The 14,778-nt window shown below is 41.3% G+C and overlaps 1 protein-coding gene across 3 annotated transcripts in view; it reads right to left on the reverse strand.

Annotated features, from left to right (window-relative positions):
- The window catches only part of CRHR2 (corticotropin releasing hormone receptor 2), a 160,232-nt gene that overhangs the window by 61,573 nt on the left and 83,881 nt on the right, over positions 1 to 14,778 (reverse strand). For 2 of the 3 annotated variants that reach the window (XM_055806726.1, XM_005240964.3), the window contains 2 exons: positions 13,858 to 13,943; positions 7,362 to 7,468 (listed from right to left, as the gene is read on the reverse strand). In XM_055806726.1, coding sequence (XP_055662701.1) covers positions 7,362 to 7,468; positions 13,858 to 13,943 — 193 coding nt within the window. Of the gene's footprint in view, positions 1 to 7,361; positions 7,469 to 13,857; positions 13,944 to 14,778 lie in introns of those variants that run through there. The other variant, XM_027791768.1, reaches the window with a different exon arrangement.

The following is a 14,778-nucleotide window of genomic DNA, read 5'->3' on the forward strand; positions in this document are numbered from 1 at the left end:
CCCAGCACTGTCCGGCTGTGTAGCATGGTGAACAGGGCTCAAAAACGGCCCTCTGCAAACTACCCATGAGCACACTAACAATTGATATATATTTGTATGTGGATGGATGACTATAGGACACTACATCAGCCTGTCCTAGTCAATGTACAAAGAGAAATATTGTCCTACAAGAGAACTTGTGGTTAAATACAGGCTAATTGAAACCCAGTCACTGGATACTCCAGTCTAAGAATGTGGCTCCTATCCCGGCTATGCAATCAGGTCTTCCACGTGAGAAAATTTCTCAGTTACTTTCACAGGAATAACAAAGTCAGATACAGATGACTTCACTTAGTACAGCATGTGATCATGGTTTAGCTGGTTGAAAAAAGACTTGGAAATCTGCTCTAATTTGCTTTGCTAAATGGAGGTCAGATGTCAGTCATTTTTGAACCAAACAGGAACTGGGGCTATAAAGTATCTTTTAGCAGAAGCTACCTTGCAGCTCAGGTTTTAGTACTTTAGTACCCCATAACAAGCTAGCTTTAGAATAGCAGGGACACAGTACAGGCACTACAGCCCTCTGGGGTTTATCTAAGACGTTGCCCTGTTGATGCAGGTTGCAGTTATCTGTCCAGAGTGTGGAACAGTGAATGTTTCCAGCAGAGTGACCATTGCAGCTGGACTGCACAAATCAAGAGGCAGGACTTCAGAAACCAGACACTGGGAGCTGGTAGTGGTTGATCTGGCTTACAGCTACTGCTCGGGAAATACAAGAGTGCACATTTTGTCCTCATTCATAATCCCCTAGTGGGATTATAAAAAAAAAACAACCCAAACCAACCCCCCCCCCCAAAAAAAAACCCCAATCCAACCCTGAAAGAAAATTAATTTAAATGACCAGCTGGGGAATTCACGGGTTATGTTTTTTTGCTCTTAATACAATTATACAATTAGCAATGTTTACTAAATTATCTAACTTTGCAGATACTGTGCAGATAAACTAAAGAGCAAAGTTTGAGGCACTGAAGGTGCTGTTCACGCTCTCCTTGGCCTCATTTCCACCAAACATGGTGTAAAATATTTCATTATTTTTGAGTATTTGGCCAGGAATTCAGGAAAGACCATATAGGATCATTCACAGCCTGCTTCTTCCAAATATTCATTCCTGTGCTTGGTCCAAATTTGTTAGCCTTATCATGCTCACTGTGCATGCAGAAATGTTTCCAGTTCAACCTGGGCATGTCCCCAAGGAAGCTGCTGTTTCCATAACACGCAGAGGCAGTCCACATGCTAGCAGGAGTGTACAAGCTCCATTTAGGGGTGACACAAATCAAGGATTTTCCATCTCTCTTGTGTTTTACTTGACAGAATAATGTGAAGCAGCAGTATTCATCTTTTCAATTAGACAGAAGAGAAGGTGGCTGGGTGCTGACCAACTACAGTGGAGTTAGCGAGGGATGTAGATTCCTTGGATGAAAACCATTTATAGTGCGTAACTCTAAACATTTAGGCTTGAAAACATCTTCTCTGATACTCCTTCCCAGAGATGACTCAAGACTCCTGAGCATGATTCATATCTAAAATGTAAAGCCCAAACTTTGCTTTCTTCTTTCCTCTGAAATCTTGGAAAAGTTGCAAGTCTTGCTCCACTGTTCCCAAAACCATTCTGTCATCAAAAGGAGAACAGAGCACAGACGTGTTTTCGCTAATCACTCAATATACATCTAATATGGCACAAAGCAAGTTAGCATCCATCTCCAAAAATACTATCCCATGGCTAAGATCTTGGCAATGACAGAAATATACCACTAGGAACATACTTCAAGCACAGGATATGAAGTGGCCTCCTGATCCTCCAAACCTCAGGTCAAGAAAGCAATTGAGCAGAAATCCTTCATATATTCCTGAAACTCTAGTTTAACTCCAGGTTAAGTTTTTCCTCTATTACATTGCTCCTGGACCCACTGCTCTGTGGGTTGGAAATCATCCTCTAATATCCATGTAGAAATCTATCTGTAGAGTATCTATACCCATCTCTTCTTGCACTGACATTGCCCTTGATTGTAAGAAGCTCTTCAGTTTCTAATGTTTATCCAACAGTCATGTATTTATAGGCAGCAATAATAACTCCTTGCCAGCCTTCATATTTCTAGGCTACAATATCACTATTTCAGACACACCTTCTGAAAACTTCCACATTTTAAGAATATAGCCTGTGGGCACACTCTTAATTGCTGATATTATTCCAGGACTTCATGAGGACTCTGCTTTCCTCTATGGTTTTAGCACTAGGTAGGGTCTATACAAAGAGCCTAAAGAACAAGTCATAGATGTGAGATGGGTGAGTAAAGGCAGTGGGAAGCAAAGACACCAGCCTAAGGATAATCAGTAGGAGATGTGTTTCTGTCCTTTACCTGAGTTTGCAAGAGGAGACACTTCACACGGTTTCAGGCAGTACAGGCACTTTAAATGTTTTATATTCAGAGAATACCACCTCATTGCATGTGTGCTTATTTACAGAGCTACATCACTTTCCTTCCTGCCTTGCTTTGAGAACTTTACTATGAACTGTTACAGGGTGGGACAGAGTGCTGTCTCCAAACCTACAGCCATTGTCTCCACTGAACACATGCTCTGCAATTTTTTATGATTTACAATGAAGTTTAAAAAATGCCATGTGTCTGAATCATTATTTAAGGCTCTGCTGTTCTAAATGACAGATGGAATAGACTTAACTAGGCTAGGTGGAAAGACAGGAGAAGAAGGGGAAAATGGGGCACTGACATAAACTCATGAGTTCAGTTAGCTGGTGCCCTGTCCGGGAACTGGTTCTTTTCCCCTGACGACAGAAAGGCATGAATGGGAGGACTGTGCCTTACACGTGGAGTCTGCTTTTCTCTAGTCACGTTAGATACCACATGACTTTTAAGTGCAAACCACTACTAATTGCCCAGATCACCTAACTACTTGTTATATCCTCAGTATCTAGGCTCTGATAGGTGTCAGGTCACTTTGCTCTATGAAACCTGCTCTGTATGGATGCTCTATATTTCTTCTGACAAGTTTCTACAAATGGTTTAATCAAACTCTTCCATTATGACTAACAGAGACCTGCAGCAGCAGTCTCACCAACAGTGTGACAGACTGCAGATGGACAGGCAGTTCAAAGGAGCTTGGAACAGGGGAGGATAAAGGAAAGTAGATCTTTCTCTCCTGAACCCTGCAAGATGGCTAAAGGAAAAAAAAAAAAAGGAAAACAGAAGAAAAAAAAAAGTGACTATGTTGTTTCAAGAAAAAAATGTTTCAGTCTTCTGGGGGAAAAGAAACGTGAGATCTAGGTAATCTGGCTGTAATCACGAGAATGAAAGGAGGCACTGCCTCAGGCCTATGAGAAAAAAACCCAGATGTTTTAAAGGGGAAATAGAAAGAGGTAAATTTGGAGGCAACAGGAAAGCGAAGTTTCCCTCAAAACCTTGATTTGCTTTCATTGCCACCACACTAAGTGACAGAAGATATTATGCCAATGCTTGTGGGTTTGGTTTTTTTAGAGCTGCCTTTACCGAGCGACCTGTGCAGAAGGACATGTCATTTTTAGTCTTCAGTCTATCTCCCTTTCAGCACCATCCTTTATTGGACTAAAACCTCAACAGGGACTTAGATGTTTCCCAGAAAAAATACCTGTCTTCCCATATTTCTTCTTTGGTCACTACTGCTCAAATAAAACATCTCCTGATTGAATCTAGTCAGGCCAATGCTGGCTGTTGCCAGCACATTGTTTATGTGCTGGCATATGCCAGCACATAAAAAGTCAGGAGTGTCACAAGGGACTCTTATTCCACATCAGAAGCTGATATAACAGCACACTAACAAGGAAAAAGCCAGGACAAAGCAATTTGAGTTTCTGCTTTATCAGCAACAGTAAAGGAAAAATATAATTCAAAAGAAAAAAAGAAGTGTTTTAATCCTTCTGCCTTTTTTCTTCTTTTCTTTCCCTTCAGGTTGAATGGTATTGCTGATAGCAGGATTCCTCCTATGGAAAATTTCTGCTTTACTAGTGTGAGAGTGTGATTATGTGGGATGATGAGAGGCATGTCAGCGGGAACTGCCTGTGTGCACCTGAGGGATGAATCAAACCTTCACTATTAATGAGAACATACAGACTGTGAGATTCACAGTAGTGCAGATATATTTAACAACGAATGCCCTGTGATGTGCCCTGAGCAAATCTCTCCAGATCCGGCACTGGAGATTAATACAGATCTACAGCACTTTTGTTTTATGTACAAATTCCTCATTTTTCCTTCTTAGCATAATTCTTTTTGTTAGTGTTAGTGTGCTTGTTTTGTTTTGCATTGTAAAGGCAGCACGACTGTCATACTTTTAAGACCATCTACATTCAGACCTTGAGGAACTATCCTTGACTTAGATCTTTAGGAGCTATCTCAAATAACTCATGGCTGTTCAGTCAGCATGACAACAAAAATCAAGCCCTCTCCCATAAGCTGGGCTTCGCTTTTTATTATTTAGGTGCTAAATGAAATGTTTACTGGCTTATTTGTCATTGCATACCCAAGAAAGGATTGGTTGGTATGTGACAGAACTGGAGAAAACAAGGCTAGAATAGGTCTTCACAGTAAAAGGGAGTCCGTGGCTAAGTTCTCCTCCCTTTGCCATTGTATTGGGGTCTTCTGGCAGCACAAAGACAGATGGCAGATGATTTCACTGGTTGCTGCTACATCTGAGATTTCTGACCCTCAAAATGTCTTTTGGTTCCTTAGAGTTTAGGACAGTAGAACATTTTTACTGGTGTGGAGGGTGGGCTGTGAACAAAGGACACAGGGCTGCATAAGGAAACGAGGAAGACAGGAACTGGGGACAAGATGACATAGGATAGATTTGGATGAAAAGGTACTAGATCCGGTTCTTTCCCCTTCCCAATTCCACACAGCTGAGGACTAAGCTTCCCATCAATGCAGCAGGCTACCTGGGCTGGGGCAGCAATGGAAATGGTGAAGCTCATCTTCAAAAGCCGAACACCCATCTCACTAGTTGATCACCAAAGCAATACTCTTTGCCATGCCAACCAGATATTTAACGTGCTCTCAAAACCTCCAGTGTGAGACATCCCACAGACTTCCTAGGCGTTATGTTCCAACATAGCTGGTGTGCTCCAGTCTCTTCCTTCAGCTAAGACTGCCTTTGGGACTCCATCTGCACTGACAGAGTAAAGGAAAATTAAGCAGGTGAAGGGTGAGAGCATAAAAATATGGAGCAGTTGTAGAACTTGAGCCTTCATAGAGGTCTCCTCTATTCTCACCCTCAGTGGATACTCATGGAGTGAGGTATATGGGTGGAGTGGGGCAAGAATAAGGAACTGATAGATTTCTACTTTGGGCCAAGATGTGGGACTATCAGATCTAGCCTTCAGGGTCTTCTATTGTTTTTTTAAGGCAGGAATTATGTAAATTCTCTCCTTTCTCCCAATTAGTAGATGCTTTATTCCATCCAGACTAAAACATGAAAAAAAGCGCCAGATAATAGGACTCAATTATCAAAACTGATTTGTTCTTGGGACACTTTGAAGAGGTAAGTGTGAAAAAGATGTGCATAACCCAGAATTTGTATAGGGGAAATCTGTAATGCACCATGAATCTGGACTGCCTTCCTGGAGCATCTTTAGAATTTTGGAAAAGTGAAGTAACTCTACAGACACTGAGGTAGCTCATGCTGTTTAATGCTGGCTGGACACTAGATATTTTTTGCATGGTACAGTGGGAATTTGAAAAGATGCTATCTTAATTCACAGCATGTACAGGCAAGTACTTAACTGCTGCAGTCATTTTTAATGCTGAAGCTGCAGTCATTTTTAATGCTGAAGCTGACTGCAAAATTAAAATCTTAAAGTCAAAGTTTGGATACCAGAAGCACAATTTAAAAGAGATCAGCTAGGCCATCTCTGTGGATGAAGCTGGATACATTTATACCATATTATCTAATTATTTTTGCATTATTTACTTAAGGATTTATAAAAGATTCAGCGTCAAAGCAGGGAATATAGTTACAATGAATAATTTGCATTCTTTATTCCATGTAAATTATTTCAGGTCTCTAAGCACTAGGGAATTGGCATTATATGCACTGTAAAAATATTGAAATGGAAGTTTAAACTGATGCACCATAAATGTTCCCATTGAATGTTTTAAGCTTTTTTTCCTTCCCATTAGCATAGTTTCTTCTGTTTATAGATGCTGGGACGAAAGAAGATTCCTGTCGTTAATAAGAAAGACCCTCTTAGGAATGCTCAAGAGGAAGACTTAGCATAAAACTTTGTAGGGATGGTCCACTCTAGGAAAGCAATAATTCTTTCACTCAGGGCACTGTTAATCATCACTTTGCAATCCCGGGAGGGGGTCCTCTACCTGTTTCTCCTCTCCTACTATTGTAAGATTTTTCTCAAGGATTATCATTGCACAGCACTTAGTGCAGTTCATTCTAAGTTCAGGCGGAACACTCCTAGGAAAGACAGCACAAATAGTACAGAAATACTACTCAGGTAATCCAACAAATAATACAGATATATCCAACCAGGCCACTCCTATTAAACTATATTCCTGGAACTCAGGCTGTTTACATACAATACATATGATGATTGATGCACATCTACCCATTACTTTCCACTAAGTTTCCTTCCCTGCTGTGCTTTCTCTTCTCCCTGTAGCCCGAATTCTTCTTCACAGACTTTCTTTCACTGACATATCCATTTGACCTGACAAACTCCCTTCTGTAGCACTGAACCAGGGAAGTGTTTCTATGCAGTTTCATTGATTTGCATTCATCATTTCATGGGCACTGGTGAAGGTAAAGCACCTCTAAAGATGCTTCTCTTGTTATCTAAGAAATCTTCCAAGCTCTTCAATGAAGAAAAATTGGCATTGACCCAAAGCAAAATGGGAAAATTTCATTCTGTCTCCTTGGGTCCATATCAGGGCATTACCTGTCAGGGAATGCAATATGCCTTATGTTATCATGCACTGCCTTACAAAAAGGGAAAACTTGCCCCCAGAACCTGCAACCTGAAACACTCAGATCCTGGTTTCCCTTAATGAAGCATTCTGTGCTCACTGAATTTTTTGCTGCATCAATAAATCACGTACAATCCTCTTCCTGAATACAAATAGGCTTTTGTTCCTATGGACAGAAGCCACCAGACAGCTCATCCAATGCATGAGTCAATGAAACCACATACATGCTTGAGAGTGTAAAAGCCATGACCATTTTTCAAGACTGTACACAACCTGGACAGTGTTATTAGAGGGCTTGAGTAAACGGTAAGTGTCACACCCCCAACCAAGTTAGAAGCATGCAAACAGATTACTCACCTCAAGCACAAGAAAAGCATAAAGGCAACTATAAGGGCCCCTACTGATATACAGTGCCCCAGGTAGTTTATGATGAGAGCAATCTTGTAATGGAGCGCATACTTCCTCTGGAGGTAAAGAGATAACATGATTAAATCAGCATGACTCTCTAAGCACTGACATTAAAGAACAGTTAATCAGTTTAGGAAACAGTAATTACTTTTCTTGACTTAAAATGATGCAGTAGCCCCAGGGCTGATGCTTATGTATAAACCAAACATGCTGCCCAAGCACAGAAGTACAGGCTTGGTTTCACTTCACTTTGGGATTTGTCCACAGTTTCTTACAAATTTCAGCAAAAAAGTTATTTTTCCCCTCCCCCTTTTTCCCTGCAATTTCCTTGGGATTTCTTATTTCCATTATTATGCTATTTTAAAACTTTGTCATTTTATGGTGAGAAAGCTATCAAATCCACATCATTTCACAGTTTCAAAAGTTATAAAACATTACTTATTAGGAAACTGCATGGTCTTAATGAACCAGGTTATTCTACTTTCCTACTCAAATGGTTTGGCTTTCATACAAAAATGAACCAGCTGTCAGTCAGAATAATAAGCCCTTTCCAGACAGGTAGATTTTTCTCTGAGGTACATTCCTTACAAGCTACGATCCTTATCTTTCAAATTGAGGGCAGAACCAGTGCAGATTGGAAGACCTGGAATCGGGTGGTGTTCTTTCAGTTTTGAGAGTGTGACAAACCAGAGATCCTATTGTTTTTAGCAGCAATCCAAGTATGTGGTGAAACTTAATGTAATCATATCTATTTCCTAGGATGCTGGGGAGATTATGGTAGGTTCTTGATCCTATAAACAAAAAATTAAGTGCAAAAGTGCTCCCACATAAATCAGTGAATTTAGTGATGTGACCAAAATTTGACCTTGAAGTAACTGAAACATTCTTTATTGGTGGGCTGCTGCTGGCTTCAGAGAAAACAGAAGCATCTCCTCATTTTGCCTGATGGATAGGAAGAATCTATTCATAATTACTATTATAGAATACTATTCAGATAAATACTCAGGCTGGTTAAAAATCAACAGATGTTTGTTTCTTAAAGAATACTCACCCACCCCACCCACCCTGAAAAAAAGATATTTATTTATTTGTTTTGGCATTTGTTTCTTTTCAGGTTAAGCAGATCTTTCCCCACTTTGGGATGTTGTCCTCCTTCAGAAGAACAAGACCTTTGAAAACTGACCACCTAAATTTCCTCCTTTGTGATAAAAATATAAAAGTAAAATCCTACAAATGCCATCAGTTTTCTAAATTTGGTTGAACTTCCTTTCTTTTATTTTTTTCTAACAATTTCCCTTAACATTGTATTCCAGTCAAAGGAATTTGTCAGTGAATGAATGTTTGGATGGAGCTATAATCAGCAGCTGTAGTCAATCTGTTCCATTGTTCTGTGGAGATAGCATCTTCCAGCACTTTGCCAGAAAGCAAGCAAGCCCTCTTGGAATCAGTTTTGTGATGAAACCTGCCTATATCTTCAGCACACGGAGTAATGTGCTGTTTCTGGAAAGAACTCAACCATGTAAGGTATTTTTAAGTCTATTATAAAATCCCCTGAAATAAACTTCCCCATGTGCAAGCCCATTTTCTGAACAGCCTTGAGGAGAGAAAAAAAAAAAACAACAAACAAACCTACAAAATCTGAATTCCACAGTGAAGTTTATTTACTGTTGTCACAAAGACACCTAAAGGGGAAGAAAACACACCTGACCTGATGTACCTACCTGAAATGCATTGTACTGTTCAGCTAGTGCACTGGCAAACTGCCTTGCTTATTTATGTTCCCTGCTTAATTCACAGAATCACAGAATACCTCAAATTGGAAGGGACCTATAAGGACCATCAAGTCCAAGTCCCTACGTCTCACAGGACAGCCTAAAGCTAAACCATATGACTATGAACATCATCCAGAATTGCTCATGTAATGGTAGAAATCTGGAAGATGACAGTGCTTCTCCTAGGCCAAGGATCTTGCTTTTTTAATCTGGCCCTTCAGCTCCCTCCTTTGGATCCTAATCACTGTTCCAACTTCACTCAAGATTTAAGAAGGCATGGTTCAAAACATGAGAAAATTCAGAGGGAAAAAATATAATTAAGCTCCTCTTTGACACACTGATGCTGAAGAAAAAACAGTCACAACTTCTATTTTTCCTGTTGCTGACACTAGCAAGGTTTCCTGAAGGCAAATTCATATATCATAGAAACAAGAACTGCCTCGTTGCCTATGAAAAAATAAGCTGACAGGGTGGCAAGATCACTTTCCACCAGCCTACATGCAATCTGCATCCCTGGTAGAATTGGAGACAACACCTTCGGGGCTGAAAAACACGTGCCCAGAATCAGTCATGTGTTGGCCAAAGCTCAGTTCATGTAAAATGCTTGCATAACCCTTTTTTGTCTCACCCTCTTGAAGACATACATTTAAAATGGTAACAACCTTCTACTGTTATTCAATATTACTCTGCTTCCAGGATGATGTTTCACTTTGCTAAAATGCAGATTTAAATCCTATTTAGGCTTAGGAGAAGGATCATTATATTACAAAGGAGACAGAAAAGAAGATGGTCTGGACACTATTAGCCTTGCTTTCCAGACCACAGCAGGTCACATCACCTCTTGCATGCCGTACCTTATGCATGACAATCATGTTACATCAGACAGTGCAGAGTTGTCTTCCAACAAGCTTCTACCAGGGAAGCTGAGGAAGCACAGCTTATGTCTTTACTTGCACCAGCTTTACAAATCTAAGGCACACTGGGATCCCTGCAACCAGATGTCAGGCTAATGACAGAGTCATTCTCTCCCGAGGACTTTTTCCTTTCCTTTAGCTAGGACATGACTGCTAACCTGTCCAAACCAAACCAGCTAATGATTTGAACTAATAACTACCTAATGACAGCTCTCTTAGCTCTCCAGATGACAAGGATCTTTCTCCCTCTAACAGAACTTCTAACAGGACCTACAGTGCTCACAGCTCAGATCGCCCTGTGGGGCTCTACACTCCATTCCCAGTTCAGCCACTCTAGATTTCTCCCTGTTGCCAGGATGACCTCATCACCAGTACAGTTGAAAGACACCATATCTCCTCTCCAAAGACTTTCAGAAGCAACTGGGAAGTATCTTTGTCATCCAAGATGCCTCTGAGTTCACTGCGTCACCGGGGACAGCTGGGAGCTGGGTAGCTGTGGCTAACGTGGCTGTGCTTCTAAGCAGGATACACTAACTTAAGCCCAGCATGGTGCTAACTCAGCTACACAGCTTGAAGCCACCTCAAAACATTAGCAGAACCAAATGTATATCCAGCTGCCATAGGCCACATAGAGAAGACCAATGTTCCTAATTTATAGCTCTTCTTGGAGGTTGAGATTTATTTTTTTTTTTGCTGCCTGAGACTCTCATTCGTTTTGTAACAGCACAGATTTGTGACAGGTGCAGCAAAGGTCCCTTTGACACAGGAGCTTGTAGGCTGAGTAGAAGCTTCCCATTGGTTGCACGTTATGCCATCAAATAGCCAGTTGGATCAAAATTATTTCTGTACCCGATTCCTGTGCCTGGAGAAGGAGCTAACCAGTTGCTCAGAGGATGGGATGCAGTCTGACGTTAGGACACCTACATCTGGGTTTCTACCTAACATCTGAACCAGAATCTGAAGCAAGGGCTCCAACCAGTTACACAGAGGCAACTAGTGCCCCTTGAGATCCACTCGGGAGACTCTGTGCTTCCTAGTTGGTCCTGGTGACTGGCTTCCCGTTGCTGTGCTAAAGGACACAGGTATTGCAGAAGGCCTGTGTCACACCTGCCAGATGCACAGACATACACTGGGACATTTTAAACTACACTGTGTAACTACATGCAGGCAACTAGATCCCAGCCAAAGCAGGAATCTAGGAGAAAAGTAGTCCCAGAGCAGTTTTACCAACTACAGCCACAGGTCTTGACCACAAATAAAGCAATGATAGTCCAGTGAATGTGTGTTACAGGAGTTTATGCCCTCTAAGGCTGACCCACATCTGAAAAACCCTAAAATTTCCCTTGCGACGTTACTGACACTCTTATAAAGCATGTAGCACTGGGGTTGATCTTGAAAAGTCTTGTTCCTGTCCCATGCATCAATCACCGCATTTGAAGTCAAACCATGTAATTCTTTAGCACTCTGGCTGTGAGTGGCCAAGCTGGAAAGTAGTGTTGTTTTCTGTATTAACAATAAACACAAGACACAGGGCATACCTCCTGGCTGATGCTTAGCATCTGCTAGGATCAGTCATTAAATAACAATAGACCCACATGTATGCTTGCATCTTACCTTTAATCAAAATGGAGGATTAGGGAAATCCATGAGGATTATTCTTTTTTTCTTTTCTTTTTTTTTTTTTTTTTGAGATCATGAAGCAACCCAAGTATTCATCTGTAACACTGAGCATTATTAGAGATTTCAAAAATATTCTCAAATATTAATATTTGCAAAGCTTGTCACAAATCTTTAAAGATCTAATAAATGAGTTTTTAAGCTTCTGCAAACAAGGGTGGGGGAACATCTGCACTTTCATCTGTTTAAGGAACATGCTATTTAAGAGGTTTTAAGCTATCGCCATAGCTGCAAAGTTTTTAGAAGCAAAAACAGAGTAAAGGAAATAATCCTGTCCTCTAGTCACAACACTTCTCCAGCCTCTTCAAATAAAACTCCTCTGTATTTGCTTGTGCAGAGACAGCAACTGTTCAAGTCATGCAGACAAACACGTAGTGGCATTAAAATGCAGCAGCATTTTCCTGAGCTGGTACAGCAAACTGCTACTATCAGCCCCAGTTTCCCATGCCAGCTAAATCACACCAAAGATTTTGAGTCTTCACCTGGTTCTGTTCCCCATTCTCTAAACCAGCACTGGCTTCTATACACCCTATCTTTTGCTCATTTTTAAGAGGGTGGCTTCACAGAAGTGCAAATCCCTTTCAGTCAGAGCTGGTCTGCTCCCAAGGTCTGCTGTTCCCTCAGCCGCAGCCACACTTTCACCCCTTTTGCTTGCGCTGGCCCCAGCGCTCCTCCAACAGTGCAACAAGATAGTTTAGGGAACTGATTCATCCGAAAAATGACCCAGCAAAAATTTAGTTTTTCATTTTAAGTGGGAAAGAAACGTAAGGAGGGGCTGCACCGGGGTGGTCTCAACTTAGGTCAGCTTAAATCGCCATGGGAGCCTCTCCACTATGCTAGACCACAACAAACATGTATCAGACCCTCTGGATGGCAGTCATGTTATGGTGCACCTGTTTCTTACTTTCTAGAAGCCTCTAAAAAATGTAGGGGTGTGTGTGTGTGTGTGGTGGGGGAAGGTGGGCTAGTGCTCTAGCCAGTGAGTAAGAGCAGGCCTTCCTCAGCAGCTGGTGTGTAGTTATCTGTTCTCTGATTCACTTGTCAAAGCCCACATTCAGCAGCTACATGGATCTCACAGGATGGATGCTGGGCCACAGCCAAAGCACATCATGACTGTTTTGGGTACAGCACTAGTCCAGACAGTTTCCGAGTACTAAATCTGGATGAGCTCTGCAAGCAGCCTTCAGCAGGTGAGAGCTTGTCTTCCTCCTCTCTCTTTGCAACTGGCATGGCACAACTCCAGTGACAGAATGAGTGGAATGAACCCCAAAACTTAAACAGGCCTGAGCTGCTGGGCTCCACCTTGGTTCTTAGAGGGGAAAGTCCCCCCAGCAGAGAGACAGCACAAAGTCTGTGTGTGCTTGTGTCCCACCATAGCGCTCAGAACAGGAGGAAGAGAAAGAGAACATGGCATGAAAGGTTTAAGGGTTTAAACCGTGTGAGCGTGAATGTCTACAATTGCCTCCAAGGAAAGTTTGACAAGAAAAGGACTTTGCATAACGACTTGCAGCCTTTCTGAAGGAGCTTAACCCTCTATGCTAATTTAATTATGTAAACTCCTCTATAATGCAAGCCTGGCTCAATCTTTTAAAGACAGCTGGGACCTGACTCTGCTTTTATGTATTTTTCTGTTGCTGCCCTCTAACATATTTACTGAAGGTGAAATGACATTGGGATCTGGAAAAGCCAGTTGTTGATGAGAACGCAGAACTGATAGGTACAGGGTAGAATCAGCTGGTGAAAGCTTATTTTTCAGTGCCAAAGAAGCTTTTGGTCTTATTGTTATTATTACTAACATTTAATGTAGCATCTGTAGGCTCTGAACAAAGCTAGGAAGGATCTGCATAAGCATACATCATCAGCAACGGAGTGCAATAAAGCATCCTTCTTAAAAAAACATATGATTAGGGGATATGGAGAGAAGGTAAGTGATTTGCCTGAATTCACAAGGACCATTTGTTCCAGAGACAGAAATGGAACCTGTCTCAGAAGTCCCAAATTAGTATGTTAACCTTAAACTTCACTTTGCATTCATGTACGCTGAGAAATGTCATTGAGAAGAATGCAGGGAAAAATACAAACCTTGTCATCCAGAATAGGCTCACACTGGGAGTAGTTTATCTTGGAAGCCCATGTCCCATTGCCCAGGCATTCTCTGTAGGCATTTCCTGGCGTGGACCAAAAGAAAAGACAGATGAACACTCTATGCTGGACTTTAAACATACTAGCAATTTCACAGGTTTCAGAAAAGGTTAAAAGAACAGATTCTTCACAAGGCAAATCAACTTATCCCACCTCTGTGATGACTAGAACAGCCTGTTGAGGAGAGAAGAAATAAAGCACATAAACACATCTAAAGTATTTAAAGATACGATTGATAATGTTTTCTTACAGCATATTGGTTCAGAGGGCGGCAAAGGTATGAGAACAATGTTGCAAGAGAAAGCTTAATATTAGTATAGCCATCTAAAAAGATGTTAAATGATGTATTAAAAAGCGGGCAGAAAGGTTTAGGTCTTTCGTGCTCCATCTAGGAGAACAGTATGTGTATGGTAAACTTATTGCTCTACTTCCCTCCCATTCATTCCACTGTAAACTAGGGGAAACATTCCCAGAGATACTGATTTTCTAGTCTACCTATGCAACAACTTTATTGGTAAAACTTTTTCAAGAACCTGAAGGAACAAGATAACCACATCTCCCAACCCTGGGGCAGGCAGGCTGGGGAGGGCACACAAGAACGTCTCTGAAAAAGATTTCAGAAACCCAGGTTATGATGTGTTCACCCACTGTCTGTAAAAAAGAAACCACTTCTGATGTTTTTCCAAGGTGCCAGCTCTCCCAGAACATTAAGTGAAAATCATAGATTACTTCATAGAAGCAGAGAGATTTCATGTCCAATTGCAATGTCACCCTTAGGAGCTCTGCAGACTGTGTTAGTAACATTGGGGGTGAGGAGGGGAGTTCAGTTTCTGGCAAGCACTCCTCTTCATCCCAAGAACT

This window comes from Falco peregrinus, chromosome 5, assembly GCF_023634155.1.
Source record: "Falco peregrinus isolate bFalPer1 chromosome 5, bFalPer1.pri, whole genome shotgun sequence".
Lineage (NCBI taxonomy): Eukaryota > Metazoa > Chordata > Aves > Falconiformes > Falconidae > Falco > Falco peregrinus.